A 25,480-nucleotide genomic window follows, 5' to 3' on the forward strand; every position below is an offset into this window, starting at 1 on the left:
AGTCCTGAGACTAGACTTACCATAACTGCAGATATTTGAACAGAAGCAAAGCTAGGGTAGGGTCAAGGGGGAGGCTGCCCTCTGTCAAAGCTGTTAGGGAGTGTGATTGGAAATGTGGAAGTCAAGTCTTACAAAATGCCCTGCTTTGCGGGCTTTCAAGATTCCTTTACCCTTCTCCAAGTGTATTTCCTGATAAAATAATTATGCATAATGCCAGTGCGCGTATAGGCGCTCACACACACACACACACACACACACACACACACACACACACACACACGAGAAATCTGTTCATAGCTAATTACTAGGCTTGCAGCCTTAATAGGGAATTCTAAGCCAGCCAATTTCCCTCCCAAAAGTCAGAATCACACACAGTACCTTGTGTCTGAAGGTAATACACCTTAACCATTAAACCAACCCTCCTTGTTTTCATTTTTACTTTATTTATTTTCTTAACTGGGAATCTCCATATGGACAGTCCCACAGTGAGACTCTAAGACAATAAACAACATCAAGAAATGAAAAAAGTACAGTACATATTACATTATTAAAGAATACAAAAGATGTACACAGGCATGGGTGTGGCATAGTAATAAAGTTTACTGTAAAACTGAGCAACAGATAAATATCTTGAATGTGAGACTGGAAACAACCTCCAACTTAAGGGCACTTGTTTAAGTAATGATTAAGATTATTGCTGAATGAGAATGGTGCCCACAGCTACTATTGCATCTGCATATACTGCTATGATGTGATACGTGTAGGCCTTGGCTTTAACACATTTGAACGGAGCTCTTTCACCCTTCTTGATTTTTTCTTATCCCTTTTCTTCCCTAGTTCTGTTTAAATTTGATTAAACAAATTCATATTAGAGAATTCCTCCCAACCCCTTAAATAAAGGTGTAAACATAGATACTAGTATAGAATTAACAGCATACAGCACTTGACAACAAAACAGCATGGAAGCTTCGGCTCATCTTGTAAGGGTTTAACAGGCAAGGCTGCATTATCAGATTAAGTCATTCCCAGTAGTAACACCAAATGTACTCACTGACTACATTACATTTACCTGTGCTGGTGATGTTGCAGTTTGTGTTGTACCAAATGCAAACTCTTCTGATGCAGGTGACCGAACATAGCAACTGGAAGAGGACTCACTAGTTACTATTGTGATGTGTTTTGGAAGCATCTCCTTTCGGCTGTTAGAAGAGGATTCACTGTCTGTATGTATCTGTTAAGGAATAAATGTGCAGTTAAATATAAGAAGCATTGCATCTAAGGAATCAACATTGACAAGTGTTTGTGTACTTGACAATGTATTTACATGGAAAATCTATTTGACATAAGAAAAAGTGTTAATACATTTAGAAACAAATGCTTAACCTCTCATATCTTTTTGTAACATGGATAGCATTAACAATCCCTCTAATATGTATAAAGTATTTTCTTGCGGATACTGGAGAAAGACATTGGAATGAGTCCGAACTACAAAGTACACAGATGACAAGGCAATGATACTTCCATTTCATATGCATATTGTAGCTCTGACTCCCTATGTAGTATAGCATCTATATGAAGGCTTGGTACATATGGATTTGTTAGCTCACCTAAAGACAAGAAGTAAATGAAAGAATTTTTGAGATGATCTAGAACTATTTTACTTGGAATAATTTGCTGGTCTGCAACCACATAGACTAAAATATTTAAAGCAGACTATACAGTGGATTTTCTGGATTAGTATCCTGTTTGCAGCTATTGTAAATAATTCTAGCACATTCCCTATATCAGGAACATCTAATATTATTGGTGCACAAACTGTACCAGTATCTTGTTAAGCTGTACTTCTCCTGTGAGATAGGCCATTAGAGTTACAAAACCTTGAGTCAGGGCTCTGACCAATGGGCCAAGTTCAGACTTATGCCTCCTCTCCTTTGTCTCTGGTGGTTGTGAGCTGCTGCAAATGCCCATGGTTGGTTCAGCTGCAAATGCCCATGGTTGGTTCAGCTGCAAATGCCCATGGTTGTTTCACAGATCATGGCTGCTACTTTTGCAATGACTTCCTGTGGAATTATCCATTTAATGCATTAAAGAATGCCAAAGCAGTCAGAACCTTAAGATTTTTTTTAGGGAAAAGTTTTATTTACATAATTTTATTTTTCATAAAATATGAGATAAAACAACCAGTCTAGCAAATAATTAAAAAAATACCATATGAAGCTGTAAAAAGAGAAAACACATAAGTGCACATTTGGTAATTAGAAAAATTACTTGTACAGCTAACCATGAAATGTTCTAAGCTTATCTTAGAACTTTAAAGCATTCCATGTTTTACCCACCTTACTAATAAAATGATCAATATGGTCAACTGATATTAGACAAACGTTCATTCATACAGTTGCAATATAGTTGCTGGAATCCAAGTGCTCTGTGTCTACACAATGTAAATATTAAGAGATGATAGTGCTACACATTCCAAAGCTAATCAGATATGTATTAGGTCCAGCATAGCTCCAAGATACTGCACAGAGGGCTGCATAGTCAGTTAGAAGGGATGCATTATTGACACGAGTGGCACTAAGCTGGTACAATGTCACAGGTCATGCACGTCCACACAGGCAATGAGGTGCCACATAGCTGCCAATTCAGATAACATTTAGATGGTGAACAAAAGGAAGGGTGAATGAAAACAATCTTTTTGGGGGGTTTAAGAGCTCCATTTTCGATATATAAAAGGGTCATAGGTAGATAGAAAGGACTGGTTGGAATGAATAGAAGGAGAATGTAAAGTAGTAGGGGAAGACAACCAAATGTAAACTGCAAGCGTAATCACAGCAAGTGGTAGACACACTAGGGACAATATTGTGTGGACACAGACTGATAGAGGGTGAACAACTGATATTGGGCAGCACTGGACAATGAACAAAGTATGGGGAATGCCACAATATGGAGTGGAACACATTACTAGGTATAGGGCAGGAACCATGACTAAATACCACACTGTTCTAGAGTGTAACACCCAGCCAACATTTACTTCTGTGACTGATATCATGGGCAAGATGCACCTGACTCATCAGTTGTACCAGAAGGTATTCCACTGTGTTGAGGCAGATGCCAGAAAATGATACTGACCCCTCCAGGCCACTGTTAGAAGAGGAGCCTCTGATCCTTCCTGAGAAGAGGCCAGAAAGATCAACAGCAATCCCCTGTCAAAAAAGTCATCCCTATTTTAGGGTTCTTACCTTATATAATAAATAAACTAAGCCTATACAAAAATACATTACTAACTGTATGGGCTCAGTCTATCAAGAGTTTCTATTATAAAAAAGTGCTCCTATTTCTGACCTTCTGCTAGTGTTATGTTTTTATCTCTAGCAATATGACATTTATCATCATAGGGATGAAAATCAGTGGTATACCAGACTATGCACATTAGGTCTCTGGAAGTTGATACAAAAGTACTGAAGTCAGAAATTTCACCCGGTAATATACCCCAGCAATGTACTCAATGCCAGTATTATGTGTAAGGAAGGACACAGGACATGTCATGTCATTGTCATGTCCAGCTGTGGTGGTGGTGGTGCAGACCTTGGCCATTGGGCACACAGGCAAAGACAGGACACAAGACCTATGAAGGCACATGCATACATTAGGAGGCAAGGTGATGCATTGCAAGGGGTACGAGTTAACAAGGTATGCATACCACTACAAGGGCCGAATACAAATATGCAGGTAGAGGTATAGGGAGCACACATTTACAGTGACAGGGTGTACATATGGGGTGTGTATGCATACCTTTCATTTACTATGATTTAGGCAAACCACTATGATTCTCACCTTCAGGTTTGGTATTGCTCCTTCTAGATTTAATGATGCTCCTCATAAAAGTCATCTCTGTTTATGAGTTCATATATTATATCTTAAATAAACTAAGCATATTAATAACTATATGGGTCTAGTCTATAAAGACTTTCTGTTTAGGAAAATAAAAAAAGTGATTCTCTTTCTGATCCTGTATGTTTTTTAATGCTCAAAGGGTTGAGAGGAATGGCTGTGTGTAGATGTACAGGGACTTTCTACACAGCTGTGTAATGACAGAAAGGGGGTCAGTTTAATAAACTGATAATGTCCACAGACTGCGTGACACACCCACTCACTGATATGTGAATCCCACTGGTGTACAGGGCTTGACATGGGACCCTGAGGTATGCAACAGGTGGAAAGATTCTCAGTCCAGGAGAATGATGTATTATTGCAGGCCATATTTACACATGACATGCTAATCCTTACAAAGGTGCTACAGAAAACATGTGCCTGGACCAGGTGAGAAAGGGATTGGTGCAGGACGTGGTTACTGTGGGTGGGCCTAGTAATACACTGCAACAGATGCATCAAATGGTAATGTTATGATACTCTGTGCAAAGGGCACATCTACCACAGGATGGATGGCCAACACAGATATGTCTCACTGACATGATGTCATTTTTACTGTCTCTGTCTTGGAAAGGTGAGCAAATCTTCATACACAAGGGAGGCCTGAATGTGAAAGCCAGCCTAGCAATAATCACTCAATTATCAGTAGGGGATGCACCAGGTTTGTACTACCCTGAAGACATCTGAATGGTAGAATACAGTGTGTGTGTGTGTGTGTGTGTGTGTGTGTGTGTGTGTGTGTGGTGACTGATTCATCAGGGACCTTCTGCATATTTATTCTTTCAGGTACCTCTGGGCTGTAACTGCAACAACCCACGCTTTAAGGTATATATGTCTCCACATGCTATAATCATCTAGAGACATCTACTGCAATGTATGGCACTGGCAGGGTTATAAGCATATGTCTGAGTGCCTCCAAAGGAATCATGTATTCATGCTTTTAAATGTTTGACTGGTGATGACACCAGTATGATAGGCAGCACATTCTAATGTCAGCAGGATCTCCTCTGGCTGAAGATGACAATAACATACACGAGGCACTGTCCAGTGATATAGTGGCACTGTCTGCAATATTACCATGGGAATGCTTCCCCACATCAAAAACATCACATGCTCCTGAGAAAGTACTGGCTGAAACCACAACACCACCACTGCAAGGCAGCCAACCTGTGAGTGCCAGCCCTGCCTGGATCCTTATAAGTCCCCATCTCATACAGCCTCTGATATCTGCACTGCCTATGAAATGCACATACCCACAGTAGGGGTGAAGTGGGCGACTTTACACCACCACCATGACATCATATCAATTCTGATCTGTGCACATTTGAAGTAAATAAATGGATTTGGAAGCCAGTGATCCAGACACAAACGGCAGCTGTCAACAGCATTGTGGAGATATATAACTGTGCTCCATGGCTTGCAGGATGACATGCAACACATGCACAAGCAAGACAGTGTATACAGAATGGGAGCTGCAACTGCTGCTCAGGTCTGTGGTGGCACATTTGGCTTCCATGGACTGTATGATGCAACTGAATCCCATCTGCCACTGCAGAACATGCAGTACATAGCAGTGGGAAGGTCTGGCTGCACGAAGGCAGGGCAAATTCCAGAACTGCTGACTTCCAATGAGAGAGCTTCACTGTCAGCTATGGCTTTCCAGCCTGCCACACCTGGAAATTGGTAGTCACAAGGTCATGTGCAGCATGTTCCCCATGATCAACAACTTGGACTCTCACCAGAGTCCTTGTGAATGTTCTCATTGTTTTACACCTTATATAATCTGTGGGCACATATAATGGCATACCAGCGCAAAGCCATTATCCAGGACATGGACATCAGAGCTCTGTAGGCTTCCACCATGGTACATCCTATCAGGATGCACCTTCTCAGTGCAATACCTTTACCCCTACCCTGCCACAGGCCATATCAAAACATAAGACTTCAAGTCAGCATAGCACACATTGCCAACGATGAAACATAGCAGTTGGAGGATGTGATTCCTGACTCCCCACAACCTAAAAGTAGTATAAATACCTATCACATTAATCTCTCATAACCCAACATATATTACAGTGTTGTTGTAAGTTGTCACTGTTACCCCCCACAACCACCTGTGCAAGTGGCAATGACTTTGTTAAATGGGTAGGTAAACTGGTTCACAGACTCCTTTCAGCAACAACCTGGTCAACAAAGGCAGTCATCAAAATATGAAATAAAATGAACAAGTGTAATACAATATACAAAATCAGCAGGTTACAAAGAGGTCCAGTATTTAAATATACACTTATAGAATTAAGTACAATATTATTTACAATGTATTTGTAGATGAAGTTCAAAGGTATAGGAATAGAAAATACATCTGAACAGTTTGCAAACTGATTTAGTTCAAGTACCTGTCTTAGACATTATCTTTCAAAAAAGTGCAAATGACTCCCTTTAATAGATGCACTTTTAAGTACGACAAACGGATTCAGTGCATTTTGTTTCTTTATATCAGAAGGAATGTGTTTCTATGTAACTGGTTCAAGTTCCTTTCCCCTACAGTGGTTTGAAAGTGGGGTCTATTAAATGTTATTGATTCTTCCATGTCCTCGCTGACATTTTGACTTTCATAACTAATAAGTAGTTTTGTTTTTAATAGGGGGATACTGACCAACCTTGACTATTTTGAACAGCGGAGAGCAGAGTAGCCATGAAGTTTACTGGTAGCCAGTTCAAATGCTCCAGGAGGACACAGTGATGGGTAGAGTTATCTGTCACATGGGCAAATCTAGCAAAAAAGTTTAATTGTTTATGTATTTGTGCTTGAAAGAAAAGAAAAAAGAAATAATAGCAGGCCATATTCAATTTTGGGTATGAGAACATTTTTTGCTAGAAATTGAAAATGAGGGGGAGACCAGATGTACGATTTTATAACATTAAATTTTAAACATAATTTAGCTTATTGTGTGCTTTGCTGACTAACTTGACAGTATGGTGCACACAGCTTAGCGCAGGTAATTCTCAGATATCTTTGCTCAGACACTTGAGGTAATGTATATCCTTTGTTGTCCTTTGCTAATAAGCTGGTATGCCAAGTAGTCTTGGGGGTTGTGCCAAAGACCATAACCATTGACTTAACTGGATTAATCATAATTAAAAATAAATCAGGCTGGAGATATAGTTAACCTACTGACAGATAAATTTATCTGAAACTATATTACCTCCAGCTATCACACAAGACCAAGTCCTGAAAGTGTTATTGAAAGCTAAAAATTCTGCATTAATGGGCTCTGGCAACATCTCTGGATGCATAGTAACATGAAACACAATGTAGCCACACCCTTAACAACAATACAAAAACTGAAGAAAATGGAAACTTTGCTATGTGGATATGGATGGTAAGATACAAGCAGTTAAAATGTTTTTAGTCCCATTAGTCATAAGACACAGGTCAGGCACATTTTTATCAACCAGAGAAGTTGTGGATAGCAATTAATAAAGAGCTGAAGGACTTTATCTGGGAGGGGAAGAGTCAAGTGGGATAAGCTGATTCTTCCAGCAGAACATAGATAACAGGCAAGAGAGGACTAGAATTTATTGGAGAAAATTGGCAAAGGAACCAAGGTATTGGGAGCAAATAACAAGCGAGGGAATGATGACAGAATGGGAAGAAGCCAATAATGTATTTGGACTGCAGTTTAGGGATTGCCTTCCCTATCAAGGATTGATATCAGAGGATAGGAAAAAAGAAAGTAATAGGGGGGTCCTAAATGAAAGACCATCACTGGGAGAGTTTGTAGTAGAGTCGAGAACAGAAGCTGCCATTAAATAAGGAATAACTAGTAGAGCATATAAAATATTACATGATAACTATAAGAATCAATCAGAGGAAGTTAAAAAGAGTTGGGAAGAGAGACTGGATAAGCAATTCATAAAGAAACAGTGGGAGGATATATGCATGTCTCCCAAATATGCAGCAAAATATAGAAGATTTAGGATTTTTGCTTGGAAATGTTTACATACTGTAGATATTTTTATACCACAAGTAGACTCCAGAGAATTTTTCCTCAGGTAGACAGGAAATGTTAGAGGTGTGATGGGGAAGAAAGAGATAATTTGGAACATATTTTCTGAGAGTACAGAGAGTTGGCAAACTTTAAAGATTCCTTACGGGATCGACTGTCAGAGATGCTGGATGGGCAAGTTGGTGTGATGAGGGAGATGATTTTTCTGAGCTACAATACAGAATTGGAATTGTCTAGAATGGAAAAGCCTTGCTGTATCTAAATATGGTGGCTGACAAAAAAGAATTACTAAAAAATGGAAATCTAAATCAACTATACTAGAAATAGTGAATATAGTAACATAAATAAAACAAGAGGAATTGAGATCTTTAGAAAAGGGTACGAGCAAACTGCATAGGAAAAAATGGGAACTGTGGGAACAATACATACAGGGAAGGAATGAGGTTTAAAACAAGGCAGATCTTAGATGAGATATTTAATGTCTGACTGAAAATGATTGGGTAGATTATAAGTGATGTTTAATGTTTGCAACTGGGAGTGTGTCAGTAGTATGATGTAAAATGCTTACAACTAGGTGTTGGTGTGGTTTGTTTTCATTTATATAAATGTATGATTGCCTATGTCATAAGTGATAGTTTAATAAACATGTTTCTTGCTTAAACAAAAAAATGGCAGAAATTAAATAATGTATGCAATATTGCTTTGATTATATGATATATAGCAATGCATGTGAAGTGTAATGTTTGTAAACATGAACTTGTTAATATTGTTCGATTACTTTTATATAAATGTAAATTTTTCGATGTCACAAGTGATAAGTCAATAAAGGTGTTTACAAAAACACATTTCAGTCTCAGTCACCATACAGGTTTTGTACCACAAGAAAGGAGAATAGCTTAAGGCACTGCGATGCGTAAGGCAGGACCTTCCATGTACCCAGGAAATTACAGATCATTAAGTCTGACCAGCCTCATATGTAAAGCCATTGAAAGACTTATGAAACTAATCAATCAGGATGTTAGAAACCTCCAAACACTGGACCCAACTCAGTTTGGATTCGTCAAACACAGCTCCTGCTTACTCAGTCTGGTGGACTTTTTTTGAAAAAGTCACCAAAGCAATGGATTAAGGCAAAACGGTACACACACACACACACACACACACACACACACACACACACACACACACACACACATATCTTGTCTTGGCCAAAGCTTTTGACACAATTCTCCAGTCAGGCATAGTAGAAATCTAAATAAGCTGTGAATAAAGCCCTATGACACCCTCTGGATTGCCAACTGGCTCACATATAGGTTGCAGGAAGTCAAAATAAGGGAAAAGAGACCAGTCACCAATGGGGTCTCCCACAGTTTTGTGCTGGGACCTCTCATATTTGGCATTTACGAAGTAAAAGTCAATAACAAAACACACTTGCAGACTAAACTTGTAGATGACCACAAGCTAGAAGCAGTCATTAATTTCCCAAATGACTTAGCTATCTTACAGAAATGTTTGTTCCAAATAAATAACTGGTGCCATAATCGTGGACTGAAACTGAATGCCAAAAAATGCATTATTGTATCCTTTGGGAAGTCGTGTACCTCAGGGAACTATGACATTGACAATACACCCCTAAGTGTTGATCCAGTTGTTCAGGATCTGGGAACTCATGTGGACAATGACCTAACTTTTCACCAACATGTGTCTATTGCTGTAAGAAAGTCCTTCTATATTGCAGAACATATGAACAAAGAAAATGAGTCTTGATCTAGGGACGTCATTGTCCCCCTTTACTCAGCCCTCATTAGGTCAGTCATTGAGTATAATACAACCTTTGATGTGTATCTGTCAGGACACATACAACTGGAATGCCGGCAGTGATACCTTTCTAAAATGATACAAGACCTAAACAACTAGTCCTACATGGACTGACGCAAAGCCCTGTCACTATACTCAATATCCTACAGACTGCTAATAGGTGATCTGTGTGTGGTGTACAAGGCATCCTCCAACTCAATACTGATGGATTTACTGCACATCAGCAAGTCAAATGGCATCAGAAATACACAGTCTGGGATCTAAACCTCTTCTGCAACATCAACAGAATGGTTTGGAGGGACAGTTGTATTTTGCAGAGGAGCTGTGGAACCAACTCCCCATCCACATAACAGGAAGTCCATCCCTGTCCATATTCAAGTGCAGCTTGGATTTATGGATGAGAAACAGATCCTTTACACCAGGACTGCCCCCATACTACTAATGGACAGAGGCAGATCCTAAATGCCTTATCCCATTCATGGGTCCCCTCAAATTATCTATGACATGCTCCCAGTTATTCTCATTAGGTGTAATATATAATTATTGACCATGGGATGTGTAATGTCAATCTCTAACCTAATGGGATAGGTGAATTTGAGCATAAAAATGGAAATTGGATAGGCTTAAAACAGCCTACTAGGGCAGCTAGTCTGGTACTAACCTATGAACCCATGAATCTATAGGTCTATTCTTGTAAGTCCAACTACACAATGTAATGCACTCAGCTCTGCCTCACAAGTAGCAGTGCTGCTGCAGCTGCCACTTACATACTGGAAAGCCTGCTCTTCTCCTGCTGCCGTACCTATTTCCATAGCACCATATTATGCAGTATGTCACACATCACAAAGATTTTGCTGCAGTTGTTCAGTGAATATTGCAGTGCCCTGCCTGATATTTCAGGCAGCAGAAGCTTCCATTTAGTTATACAAACACAAGCTTGATGACTTTGCATATTACAACTTGGGCAGTGTTGTACAGTCTCAGCCAGAGGCATTACTAGGATGGGAAAAAAGGTGTTAGGTGTTGTGATCGACAGATGCCAATCTAGTGGTATTGCAGTACTAGTATTCATAAATGCAAAAATAAAAAATGAACAAGCACTGGAATCTGTCTAGTTCCAACCTCAACACCATGAGTGTTGAGGAAAAAAATAAAAAACAAATAAACTACTGATCTTAAAACTTCGTTGATGAGCTCAGTCACAATAATTTCCAAAAATCATAAAACCAAGGTAGTGTTCCAAAGCAACAAACTTTTAGTCATCAAAGGCAAGCGATCTTCAGTAATAAATAATCAAAAATATTTTAACAATGTTAGACATATCAGCTTTTATATACTTAAAAGTAGGAGTGGAAAATGTACGTATTGTTTAATTGTAAACCAGCCAGTTCAAGGCAAACAGTATAACAGGGCTGTAAAAGTGCATTTTAGAACAATTACCCACCCCCACACACTACTACTGATTAGATCAAACTAAATCCTAGTTAAGGAAAACAGTATGTATCTTTCTGCAATCCACATTCCAAAATCAGGTATTAAGAAAAGCATAAAATACACATAAAAAGACTTAACAAAAATCACTTCCAGCTACCTAATGCAATTAAATCTTCATCAGGTCTGTGACAAGAACTAAAATCAAGAAAAAATCTACAGCTATATAACCATAAACATAATATAACTAGAAAACAATAAATATAAAAAAATCTAATAATATCACCTAGTAAATACCCATTCATGTGTACTAGTGTGGATAAAAAAGTAAGTAATTAACAGCTCAGAAAAAATCTGAAAAAATGTCAGTGCTTTGCAAAAAAAAAAAAAAACTGTCATAAAAGTCTTCATGTTTACAGCCCCAAAACATGTTTATACAATGAAAACTAGTAGAAAAAATGTACAAAAATACAGAAAACATTGGATGAAATACACTAATAATATATAAAATTATGCAGGTGTGTACATGAATGTCCACCAGTATAGTTAATGGGAGAATTATATCAATACTACATGGTAATAACAGCATGAAAAAATGTGTGTTTTGAATTTTATGAATGAATATCGGTATTCATAAACGAATGCTGATACTACATTTTGGATAAAGGCTGAAGCTCTTCAGTGCTTCGTGCATGCTATTTATAACATGTGGTCTGCTACAGTTGTTAAATTGTTAAAGGTTTCTTTTTTGTTTGTTTATTTGTTTGTTCTGTCTTCATGTCTTGAGAATGCAGATGGGCATCATCATCCATGGCTCCAAAGTATATCCAACATTGCCTGTAACTCACAACAATTACACCATTAGCTGTACCCTGTTCCCTGTATGGTATGTGTGTATAAATCCTTGTGTAACCTACCTATGTGGAGAACCACATATTCCTAAAACCTGGACTAATTTTCATATCTGATTAAGGGACACCTGGAATGGTATTGTTTGAAGAGATTAACTGGAATGTCAACTAAAGGCATGTGAGAAGAAGTTTATGTGATACCTTTCTTGGTAGCAGCTGGAATATGTTTAAATGTCTGTATTACATATTACATTCCCACTGAAAAATCAAGAACCATAAGTGTGCTCTTCAGAACTAAAAGAATACAAGCACAATAAGAAAGAAAGAAATACATACAATGTTCAAATAGCTGTATCTCAGAAAATTCCCCTCTTCTCAGAGAGAGATATATAGATTTCAGCATTAGAATAAATAAGAAGAGGGAATTTTGGGTGTGCAGGTTAAAGATGGGTGGAAAGCGTAGCATATTGTGAGGATGACTACTTGCTGCTTCACCTATCTTGAGAGAAACCAGCCTGTCTTTGCTGTTTATGTTGCCATTGCCTGTTGTGTACTTATTTGCATACCTCTCAACTGTACAGATTTTCGCAGATTGTCCAGATTTTTGCCTCATATTTTTTTGTGCGCTCCTTCTAAAATCTGTACTTTTCTGGCAAATTGCTGAGGATTGAAGTCATTAAATAATAACAAACATTTCAGTTTTTAAGAGTCCACATCCTTCAGAAAACTAATGCTAATGCAAAACTTATTAGTCTATCAGCATTCTAAGTATGTAATAGCAATATTTAAAATCTGTCCCTATTTGTCCCCCCATCAGTTTAGGCTTTGTCCGGATTTTTTGCTCTAAGAGGTTGAGAGGTATGCCATTGGGCTACTTTGCTTCAGAACTATATGAAAGATTATAATTGTTTTTCATTTTGGCAGACTATTTGCATGATAGATGAAAATGAGTTTCTCCTCTAAGAAAATACCTTTGCCTGTGTAGCAGAAGTTATGAATTTCATTTAAGACTACTGATAATTTAAGTCACAAACCTGCATTCTATTTTCCAGACACTTTCAAAGGTAAGTAGATATTTTTTCCAAGTTTTTTTTCCCAAGTCTGTGGGTATATATTATGTAGTTCAGCTACTTTATACATAATTCAGTAATTTTATCTTGGAAAAAGTATTCTTTCTTTTAAAAAAGTATGCTGAAATGTAGCTCATAGATGAGCAACCTAAAGAAAATTAATTGTTCTGCAAGAAGGAGTTTGCAGCCTTTGTTTAAAGGCAATTGTTTAACATAAGTTGTTACAAAGCTTGCAGCCCACGCAGCTATTAAGGAGCAAACCAAAATGGCTAGTTGCCCTGAAGCACTGTCTGACTTGCTTAAGGTCACACAGTAGGCAAATAAGGGCTGAGGGAATCAAACTCACTACAGCAGGAACTACAGCTCACAGCCTTAAAACTCTGCATCAGGATGTGTTGTTCCAGACATCTTATTCACTAGGAATATTTGCTTTCATGCCAACAGACTGATAAGATGCAGACATCAGATAAACCATCAAACGGGAATAAATGTTTATATGGTGAAGGACAGTGCACATTGGTTACAATCTGTTTTTTAGACCAGTTTGCTGGAAATATTTCAGTAAACAATGTAATTATTATTATTTGTTACTCCTTTTTTCAGCTTGACTTTAGATTCATGTAACTGCACAAAGCTGCTTGTGCCATTAACTTTATATATTGAAGACCTGTAGGGTGATATTCTAATACCTTGAACTGCAATAAATTGTAGCTGAGTCTGTGTTTTGTAAATTTTTTACAGGATGGGTGCTAAAATGTTACAAATGATTATTCTCTGATGACTTACAAACTGTTACAAACGATTATTCTCCAATAACTGTTTTTGCAGCAAAAAGCACCTATATGTAATTTGTATGAGCTGATTGTTAACATTTTCATTTACAAGATAAATATATTTTTTGAACCACCTGATGGATTTTAACAAACTTCACTGGTTATATAAGACATTAGATATGGATGGTAATTGTCTGATCAGGGCCAGTGCCTATCATGACTTACTAAAATCAAACATTAATCCGGTAGAATGCAGACATGATAAAATTAGCAAAAGGAGGAAATATTGCTGGAAGTGAATTCATCCTCAAGTCTTGGTGAGTAATATCATGGACAGAAGTAGGTTAAAAAATGAAGAAGATAGCTGGGTGCACAAGTCCCTGGATAAAAAGTGCACAATCGTTGTAGAAGGCAGTAGCAGTCCATGAAAATCACAAAAACTGATAGGCCAAAAAAGAGCCATACAGACAATAGGATATATGAAAAGATCAAGAGAGAAATTAGACACTATATTCACCAAGAAACATTCTGCCATTTGGAAAGAACAAAATTTAGAGATGTTTGAAGGGTATAAAATAGAAATTTGGACATGGGAAAGAAAGAGAGAGATCTGATATGGGTTAATATTTATGCAACGGAGAAAGCCAAATTAATCAACACAAAAAAGGCAGCCCCAAAGATATTTGAAGATAAATATAGGCAAAGGCATCCAGATATGGAAAATTTCACAATAAAAAAGTAAGATCACAAAAAGGGAATGTAGAACAGAAGATTAGCCAAGTAGAAGTTAAAAATAGAAGCTGAAGTAGAACTACTAGTCCCCAAAGAAAGGAGAAATAAGTGGAGCAGGAGATATCTGAAGAAGAAATATGGACATGGGAAAGAAAAAGAGATTTAATATGGTGCAATGTTTATGCAAAGGAGAAAGCAAAACTAATCAATGCTAAAAGAGCAGAACCAAAGATATTTGAAGAGAAATACAGGCAAAGACACCCTGATATGGAAAATTTTACAATACAAAAAATAAGAAAACAAAGAGGAAAAGTAGAAAAGAGGATTAGTAATGGAGAAGTTAAAGAAACAGAAACTGAGGTTATGGATTAACTGCAAAGTGAAGGATTTAGTGTAGAAAATATAACTCAGATGACAACACAACAGGCTAGAGCAATGGACACCCAAGTTAAGGAGAAACCAGTGGAGCAGGAAGCATCTAATCAGTTGACATATGAAGATACTTTGGAGCCTCCCATAGGAAACCAGCACAAAGGTTCCGTTGGAACTACACAGCAAGGGAAAGAAAAGGAAACTAACAACTCTAACACAGTCAATGTCATGGAGTGATAGCCCAGTGAGTTCACATATGAAAGAACAACAGATGACACAGGGTAAAACTGAAGAGAATGTGGCACAGGAAGAAGCTCTGGAACTTTCTATAGAATGCCCACAGGAAATGAGGAACAAAGAATGTGCCCTCAGTTTAGAAGAAAATGATCTAAGAGAAGAATTGCCTGATTTAATAGAGATGGATAGACGTATTACAATCAGTGAAAGAAAAGGACTGCAGAAGGTCAATAAAACCCCAAAAGTTATATGTATGATAAAACAAATGAACCCATTAATTAGGACTGTTCATGGAGATTCATACGATATAACAGAACTAAATAGAGTACTTTACTGTGCAGCCAGATTAATAACAGATAAAGTCCTACCACTAGAACACAGGGTAGTAAGGGAAAGGATGGGAAGAAATTGAATGGCATCATGGAAGTATCAAATAGAGAAAACTATTAAGCAATAAAGGCAAGAAGTATCTCTGTTATAAGAGTATAGAAGAGGGAACAGATCAACAAAAATACTCAGAAAGACAGACGTGATAAAAGCAATGCACAGTATTATGACGAATCAGGATTTATCATGCACTAACACAAAAATAATTTTTCAGTGAGACTTAACATGTGAGGGATATAAAAAAAGGTAGGCTAGTTAACCCAGTAGCGGAACACTATCATAAATTTCATGAGGGGAATCCTCAGGGGTTGCAAGCAACAATACTGGAACAGTGCAAGGAAGGTTTTTTAACACCAGAGGGGTTGAAATAAGAATTAAGGTGAAAAGAATCTTTGTTTATTTTAAACTATGACACTGTATGTCCAAAAGAAACTGCGGTGGTGCAGCAGTAGCGTTGTTGCCTCACAGCAAGTGGTTCTCCCCTTCGGTTCTCGGCTAGAGTGCGGAGAGTGCCTTCTGTGTAGTGTATGCATGTCCTCCCCGCGGTTGGGTGGGCATTTGAAAAACATGCGTAAATGGGCGTGCCTTCATTGAAGGTTGAACATCGAGCTGGCACCTCTGCGTTTGTGAAAATCTACTGCCAATCATTAGCGGACCGGAGTTCTGCTGTGGCGACCCCTAACCAGGAAAAGCTGAAAGACAACAACAACTGTATGTCCAAAAGGTTTAAACAAGGAGTGTAACTGGAAAAGTTTTTTATGATATGTCTTTAAGATGCAATTAGAAATAATTGAAAGATTGTGGGGTGTGTTTTTATTAAATTGTATAAAAGGAAAAGGTATTTGTGATAAACAATGTACTCCGAAAAGGCTGTGAAAGCCGAGGCGCTAGAGAAGTTAACCTGTGGATTCTATACTGCTGTATTGTGTTGCTGTTTTGCTATTGCTGCTTTTTATAAAAAGAAAAAAGAAGGAAGAAAGACTCCTGATAATTTATCGTGTTATTGGTGGAGTGGTTTTACTGGTCTAACATTTTTGTGGTAAAAGACTGCTGCTTGTTCTTTTGAGTGTGGTTTACATATTCATTGATGGCCAGTGAATCCTTTTTATTGGAACCTCGCTTGTTTCGTGAAACTGGAATTGATCTTTCACAAAAAACGCTGGAAGGTCTTTCATCACAACAGGGTGAACCGAATGGTCCTGGAAGAAGTCCTAGAACAGAGGGTGTACTGCTTAACAATTCTACTTCTCCTCAGAATATTTATAGCAAATGGGAAGAAGAAAGAACTAATAAAAGTGTTAACCCATTTGGTAATGTAGGTAAGAAACTTAGTGTTTCGAGTGTACCAGAGATTCAAGCAATGTTTGAACAGTTAGATAAAGTTATTTTTAAGGAGACATCTGTATATTTAAACATGCAAAGTTTAAAATGTTACCAAGAACTTGAAATAACACCCAGAGGTCTAAGAGCCTTTAAGAATCTCTCCACCCCGTTTGACCTCAGTGTGGAGGAGAAAAAGGCTTTTTGTAACTGTAGGATTAAGGCAGCACATAAATGTAGCGTGGAATGGGTGGGCATCTTCATAGAAAGAGATGCGTTGAAAAGGGACAAACTTAAAAATGAAGCTAAAAAAATATGTGCTGACATTGTGAACAGTAACAACAATGATTCGCTTGATACATTGCATGGAATAAAAGATAAATTAGCACTGTATGAGAAGGAATTGGTTAGTAGAAAGAAAAATAAACTTAATAGAGACTTAAGAGATTATGATCGTAAAAAAGCGTTCATTATCACCACAAATTAACAAACGCCACATCATCGAGTGAGGTTCAGCAAGGATCAGGAAGTGAAATCAGTCCAACAACGTTATACTTCTGTGGAGAGTGTAGCATCTTCTACTGAAGGAAAATATGAAGAAAATTGTGAATATCCAGGGCTGCCTAAACCGAAGGATGGTGATAATTTTAAAAGGACTTTTCGTGAACAACAGGGCTTCCATTATGGGGGCAAGAAAATAACCTGTTATGGACAGGACTATCCGAGAGAACAAAGGTTTGACCTACGTTCCAGTAAAAGAGGTAAATGGACATATTGAATGTTGTACTGATGATTATATTGCGAATTTGTCACAGTATGCATTAAGTAAAACTGAAAAACTTGTCTTAAATAGGGGCTTAAAGTTTATTCCAACTGCCCTGCCAAGATTGTATGAGTTAAAAAGTGATATATTTAAGTTCATTCGAAAATTGCATTTACGTGACTTTTTTTCAAATGAAAAATGTTGGACTGGAAATGAGAATGATGTTGATAGTGAAGATCTGGAAACTAGTAATGATAGTTTCTACTCATGTTATTCCGAAATGAGTATGGAAGAAAATGCTTATTGCTGCTTTGATACTAGAAAAATGGAAATGCAAAATAATTTTATTCCACCGTTCAGGAATGAAAATATTCAACAATTATATCATATGTTAAATTATGTAATTAAAAAGTAATATTATGATTTTATGAAGAAAGAAAAGGAATATAATATAAGCAAACAAGAATGGATATGTTTAAAATAATTGTGTGATAACTGGTAGCTGGTATTTAAACCAGCGGATAAAGGGGGAAAGTTGGTTATTATGAATTATAGGCAGTATTGGGATATGCGTGATCGACATTTAAGTAATGAAATTGTATATAAGAAAACACATAAGGATGTATATGAGAAAGCTTTATGTGAGTTTGATGAACTTATATCAAAAGGGGTCAGGTTGAAATATTTTACAACTGTCGAAAAGGAAATAAAACTTTGTAGAAAAGGATGTACTATGGCAAAGTTTTTCTGTCTGCCTAAATTTCATAAAAATATAACTACCCCGCCTGGGAGACCAATAGTTTCAGCTTGCAGTTATTTTACAAAAAATTTAGCCAATTTTTTACATGGCTATTTTGTGAATGAGGTTGTAAAGCTACCATCTTATATAAAAGACTCATTCGACTTCCTGGAAAAATTAAAAGGGGTAAAATGGGAAAAAGACATGTATTTTATAGTAACAGATGTGGTGAGTCTTTATACAAATATCAAACTGTTATGGATTAGAGGCCTTGGAATTTTTTCTAGGGAACAAATCCAGAACGGAGTATTTTAAAGAACTTACTTTACTTTGCCTAGATAACAACATGTTTGACTTTGATAAAATGTTATATAAACAGATGCAGGGAACAGCAATGGGGGCGGCATTCACCCTCATGTATGCTAATCTCTTTATGGTATATTATGAAAATGTATATGTATATCATTATAATTTTTATAGAAGACATATACTGAGACATTATAGATTTATAGATTATCTTATTTTTATGCGTAAAGGTGGGTTTGAGAAAGTGGAAGAATTTGTAAAGCATCTGGAAATTAATAGGTTTGACCTGAGTTTTGATGGTTTACAAAAAGGGACTAAGGTTAACTTTTTGGATGTTCATCTGGAAGGTAAGGATGGGGGATGGATAAGAACTAAAGTCCATAGAAATTTGAAACTCGGGATCATATTTTATTTGGAACAAGTTGTCATCCCACACATACTATTAACTCAATTCCATATCGGGAATTTATGAGGGTTAGTAGGTTATGTAATAATGTGACAGAAATGTTTTATAGGAGAGGATATAGTGCAGAACAAATAAATACAGGATTGGAGAAACTGAGGGGAAATAATTATAGGAATGGAAATAATAATAGAAATATTAAAAATAAACCTCATGGTAAAGTTAAGGAATATATCTATTTTATATCTAAATATACACCTCTTTCTGAAAAGTTAGAGGGTATAGTGAGATATTATTGGCAGATGATAGAAAAAGAAGAGCAGGTGCTAAAAAACTTGAATTTAAAATTTACTTATAGTAATGGTAGAAGTATAAGGGATTTATTGATACATGGTACTTTGAGAAGATCAGAAAATTTGGATTTAAAGGATATAACAGAAAAAGGTACCTTTCCATGTGGGAATTGTGCGGTATGCCAATATATTATTAGAACTTTTTCAAAAATTAATGGTAGAAAATATCAGGAACATGGCAATTTTAGATGTAATACTGCAGGTATAATATATGGGCTGAGGTGCCCATGCAATAAATATTATATAGGTAAAAGTAAGAGAAATTTTTCAGTGAGACTTAAAGAACATGTGAGGGATATGAAAAAAGGTAGGCTAGTTAACCCAGTGGCGGAACATTACCATAAATGTCATGAGGGGAATCCTCAGGGGTTACAAGCAACAATATTGGAACAGTGCAAGGAAGGTTTTTTTAACACCAGAGGGGTTGAAATATGAATTAAGGTGAAAAGAATCTTTGTTTATTTTAAAATATGACACTGTATGTCCAAAAGGTTTAAACAAGGAGTGTAACTGGAAAAGTTTTTATGATATGTTTTTAAGATGCAATTAGAAATAATTGAAAGATTGTGGGGTGTGTTTTTATTAAATTGTATAAAAGGAAAAGGTATTTATGATAAACAATGTACTCCGAAAAGGCTGTGAAAGCCGAGGTGCTAGAGAAGTTAACCTGTGGATTCTATACTGCTGTATTGTGTTGCTGTTTTGCTATTGCTGCTTTTTATTAAAAGAAAAACGAAGGAAGAAAGACTCCTGATAATTTATTGTGTTATTGGTGGAGTGGATTTCCTGGTCTAACATTTTTGTGGTAAAAGACTGCTGCTTGTTCTTTTGAGTGTGGTTTGCAAATAATAACTTTATTTATTTATTTATTTTACATTTGTTGACCGGGCTAGTCCAACTGGATATATTTCCTTTTTCAGCAGAGGCCCAGGGAGAAAAGCTCCAAAGTAACATAAAAAAAGATTAACATGCACAAATATGAAAGAAAAATTATGTTAAAGATATCATTGAGTATTCGCTAATTAAAAATAATTTATACTATTTGAGCAACACAACATAAAAGATTTTCATACATTAATATAAATGAAATTATGTTAAAATAATAATAAGCTAAAAATATCAGCACAGGTAGAAACACTTATAAGATACACAGATAAATATAAAGGAAAAGTACAAAATAAGTAATTTATTAATGACTCAAAAAAGTTTTATAGAGAATTGCAAAACAAGGTAAAAGAAGAAATAGATACGTTTTGGAGAGATATTTATGATGATCTTGTGGAACATAACAAACCTGCCAAATGGACAGAAGAAGTAAAAGAATGAATAAGAAGTTCAAAGGTACAGGATATGAAATAGAATGAAGTAACAGCCAGAGAGATTGAAACAAAGAAAGAAGTTAAGAAAAAACACAACACCACAGAGGAAACCAGTGCTTCCAATTAAACAAGTAACCAAAACAAAAAAACAGAAGAAGCACCAGAGAGGTCTGAAATGCAAAAAAATGTAACAACAGCTCCTCGATAATCCTGCTCTGTAGATGTCATCATAGAACTTCTTATAAGTGCCCTTTTGAAATACTTATTTTTTGCCTAAAGGGGTGAGAATTAGTAAAGTATAAATAGGAATTAGAAAATGTGTCCTTTCTGTGTATAGTAGTAAGTTTGCATACTGTATTACCAAGGACAAAATTATTTATTTGGATGTTACTAGTCATAAGGTATTTGAGGAAAGGAAATTTAGGTCTACTATACATAGAAAGGATGCATTTTCTAATTCCTATTTATACTTTACTAGTTCTCACCCCTTTAGGTAAAAAATAAATATTTTAAAAGAGCAATTTATACAAAATTCTAGGATGACATCTACAGAGCAGGATTATTGTATAGAAAATTTTGGAATAAAGAGTGCTGCCTGTTCCACCGAGGAATTGTGGTTATGTTTTTTACATTTCAGACCTCTCTGGTGCTTCTTCTGTTTTTTGTTTTAAAGTTAAGAAAAACCTCTAATTGGAAAACCCCAGGCCGAGATGTAGTACCTAACTTCTGGCTAAAAGTATTAATATCTTTGCATGAAGAAGTAGCCAAGAGTAAGAACTATTTATATGTGCACCCCGAGCAGACACCAGCCTGACTAACAACAGGAAAAACAATGCTCCTACTTAAAAGTGAACCTGCAAGCTACTTTAAAACTGTAGACAAATAACTTGCCTTCTGATATACTATACACTGGAATTGATGACAACAGAGTTTATACTCATTTAGAAGAAAATTTAATTAAGTTAATAGATCAAAAGGGTAAAAAAAAGAAAGTCATATGGAACAAAAAATCATTTGTTGTTAAATAAAGTCATAGTGGAGAACTGTAAAAAGGGGAAGAATCTAAATATGGCATGGATTGACTACAAAAAGCATTTGACAGTATCCCATATTCATGGATAAAAGAGTGCTTAAAAATGTATAAGATACACCCTACATTGGTAAACCACATCACAGAGTCAATGAAACAGTGGCAAACCACTTTGCAGTTAAGCCATGATAAAGGACAAATTATTATTCCAGGGATAAAAATCCAAAGGGGATTTTCCAGGGTGACTCTCTGTCACCACTGCTATTTTGTCTTGCCCTAAACCCATTAAGTTGTCTGCTTAAACTTTAGGTCATGGCTATAACTTGACTCCCAGAAACCAACAAAGTGTAAAGACTTCTCATCTTCTCTTTGTCGATGATTTAAAACTGCATAGCTCATCAGATGAGGAACTGAAAGCACAACTGCAAGTAGTCAAAATTTCTTCAAATGATATAAGAATGTCCTTTGGTCTTGATAAATGTGTAAAAGCAACCTGTAAAGCAGGAAGTCTGCAGCAACATCAGTTTGGGAGAAGAATGTGATATAAAAGAACTTGAGCAAGAGGGAGTGTATAAATATTTGGGAATTGATGAAAGATCAACAATAAAAACATGAACAAATGTGAATAAAAATCACTAAGGAATATTTTAGAAGACTTAAATTAATCCTGAAAACAGCATTGACATATAGAAACAAAGTCCAAGCTATAAACATTTTTGCTCTTCCAGTCCTAACTTACAGTTTTGGAGTGACTGACTGGCCCCAAAAGGTGTTGGATGGATTAGACAGGAAAACAAGAAGGATGCTTTATGCTCATCAAAAGATTTATAAAAATCAGTGCATACCAAGATTATATATTACCCGTTCCAAAGGAGATATGGGCCACCTTGAAAATGAATACATGTATAGATCTGCAATCATGGGACTGCATACATATCAGCTGACATCACAAGACCCAAACATGGTAAAAATTTTGAAACATCTTCTTCTTTCGGCTGCTCCCATTAGGGGTCACCACAGCATTTCAACTGTTTCCATTTCTTCCTGTCCTCTGCATCTTGCTTTGTCACAGAAAACCACCTGCATGTCCTCTCTCACCACATCCATAAACCTTATCTTAGGTCTCCCTCTTTTCCTGTTACCTGACAGCTTCATCCTTAGCATCTTTTTCCCAATATACTCTGCATCCCTCCTCAGCACATGTCCAAACCAATGTAATCTTGCCTCTCTGGCTTTGTCTCCAAACCTTCCAACCTGGGCTGACCATCTAATATACTTATTTCTAATCCTGTCCATCCTCGTCACACCCAGTGCAAATCTTAACATCTTCAGCTCTGCCACGTCAAGCTCTGACTCCTGCCTTTTTGTCAATGGGACTGTCTCCAACCCATATAACATATCTGGTCTCACTACCCTCTTGTAGACCTTCCCTTTCACTCTTACTGGTACTCGTCTGTCACAAATCATTCCTGACACTCTTCTCCACCCACTCCATCCTGCCTGTATGCTCTTCTTCAACTCTCTTCCACACTCACCATTACTCTGAACTGTTGATCCCAAGTACTTAAACTCATCCACCTTACCCACCTCTACTCCCTGCATCCTCACCATTCCTCTATCCTCCCTCTCATTCACACACATATATTCTGTCTTAGTCCTGCTGACATTCATTCCTCTTCTCTCTAGAGCATATATCCACCTCTCCAGGGTCTCCTCCACCTGTTCCCTACTCTCACTACAGTTCACAATGTCATCTGCAAACATCATAGTCCATGGGGACTCCTGTCTGATTTTGTCTGTCAACCTGTCCATCACCATTGCAAATAGGAAAGGGCTCAGAGCTGCTCCTTAATGTAATCCCACCTCCACCTTAAATGCATCCATCACTCCCACTGCAGACCTCACTGCTGTCACACTACCCTCGTACATATCCTATACCACTCTTACATACTTCTCTGACACTCCCGACTTCCTCATACAATACCACAACTCATCTCTAGGCACCCTGTCATTTGCTTTCTCTAAATCCACAAAGACACAATGCAACTCCTTCTGACCTTCTCTGTACTTCTCCATTAACAGTCTCAGAGCCAACATCACATCTGTAGTGCTCTTTCCTGGCATGAAACCATACTGCTGATCACTAATCATCACCTCCCTTCTTAACCTAGCTTCCACTACTCTTTCCCATAACTTCATGCTGTAACTGATCAGTTTAATCCCTCTGTAGTTACTACAGCTCTGCACATCACCCTTATTTATAAAAATCGGTACCAAAACACTTTTTCTTCATTCCTTGGCATCCTCTTACTTTCCAAGATTTCATTAAACAATCTAGTTAAAAACTCCACTGCCATTTCACCTAAACACCTCCATGCTTCCACAGGTATGTCATCACAAGACCCAAACATGGTAAAAATGTTGAAACATGAGGAAAATAAATCTAAGATGACTTCTCTGCTTAGTCTAGCAGAAGCATGTTGGCATCAAGCAGGAACGGAAATCAAACCAGAAGTAGATAAAAATCAGGCAGCAACTGAATGTGCCAAAAAAAAAAAACAAAAGAAATAATATAAGCTGAAGGATCAGATGAGAAGGCAAAAAATGTGGAAAATGCATAAATATAGTTGCAAGTATTGAAAACTCCTAGAACAACCTCATATTTATCAGGACTGTACACAGGAATGGTTAAGGAGAGGTGAATTCAAACCAAAAGATGAAAGATTAATTTTGGTGGCCCGAGATCGTGAACTACGTACACATTGGTTTACAAAGTCTATTGAACATGTGGGAGAAACAGACAAATGTAGGTTTTGTAAAATAGAATTAGAAACAGTTGCACACCTTGTTGCTGATTGTGACATACTAATAGCAGAAGGATTGTATAATGAAAGGCATAATAATGTGGCTGGAGATTGTGCAAACACTATAATACTGAAGTAGCTAAAAAAGACAGGAAACATGAGCCACAAAGCATCATCAAAAATGATGAAGTCTACATCACATGGGATCATCTATTAACAACAGTTCAAAAGATAAACTTGAGAAAACCAGATACAGTGGTCCATGAAAAGAAGACAAAAGTAGCATTGATCATTGAAATTGCTACACCCAGTGACTACAGTGTCTTCATACAGAGAGACACAAAGTTATAAAATATCAGGATTTGCAGGCAGAAACAAGAGCAGTGTGGAAGAAAGATACTCAAAGAGTTCCAATAGTAGTAGGAGCAACAGGTCTTTAAAAAATAATCTATAATTGTATTTAGATATGTTACCAATACATGTAACTCCATATCAGTTGCTAAAGGAGTCATTACTGGCACATTGCAGTTGCTGCAAAGAGCACTTTTGGCTGACATCAAAGACTGAAACAATACTAATTTCATGAACTTTAATCATACTTTGACTTAGGAATGGGGTCCATTCCCATCATGGTATTAAAAACATAAAGATTTGGAGAAATTAAAATGGGAGTAAATCTAAGGAAAACACAGTTTCAACAAAATGAGTTGTAAGATGGATGGTCCGCATGTTGTAGAAGAAAGTAGCAGTCCACAATAACACACAAACTGACAAGCCAGAAAAGAGTCATAAAGATGATAGAATGGATATTGAGGATAAGAAAGAAATTATG

The 25,480-nt window shown here is 36.9% G+C and overlaps 1 protein-coding gene across 1 annotated transcript in view; it reads right to left on the reverse strand.

Annotated features, from left to right (window-relative positions):
* The window catches only part of LOC122811026 (sprouty-related, EVH1 domain-containing protein 1-like), a 1,131,707-nt gene that overhangs the window by 103,887 nt on the left and 1,002,340 nt on the right, over positions 1 to 25,480 (reverse strand). Inside the window, exon 6 of the mRNA XM_044082587.1 lies at positions 1,070 to 1,231. Within this exon, the coding sequence (XP_043938522.1) occupies positions 1,070 to 1,231 (162 nt within the window). The remainder of the gene's footprint in view (positions 1 to 1,069; positions 1,232 to 25,480) is intronic.

This window comes from Protopterus annectens, chromosome 1.part0 (genome assembly GCF_019279795.1).
Source record: "Protopterus annectens isolate FY-2018-M chromosome 1.part0, PAN1.0, whole genome shotgun sequence".
Taxonomy (NCBI): Eukaryota; Metazoa; Chordata; order Ceratodontiformes; family Protopteridae; genus Protopterus; species Protopterus annectens.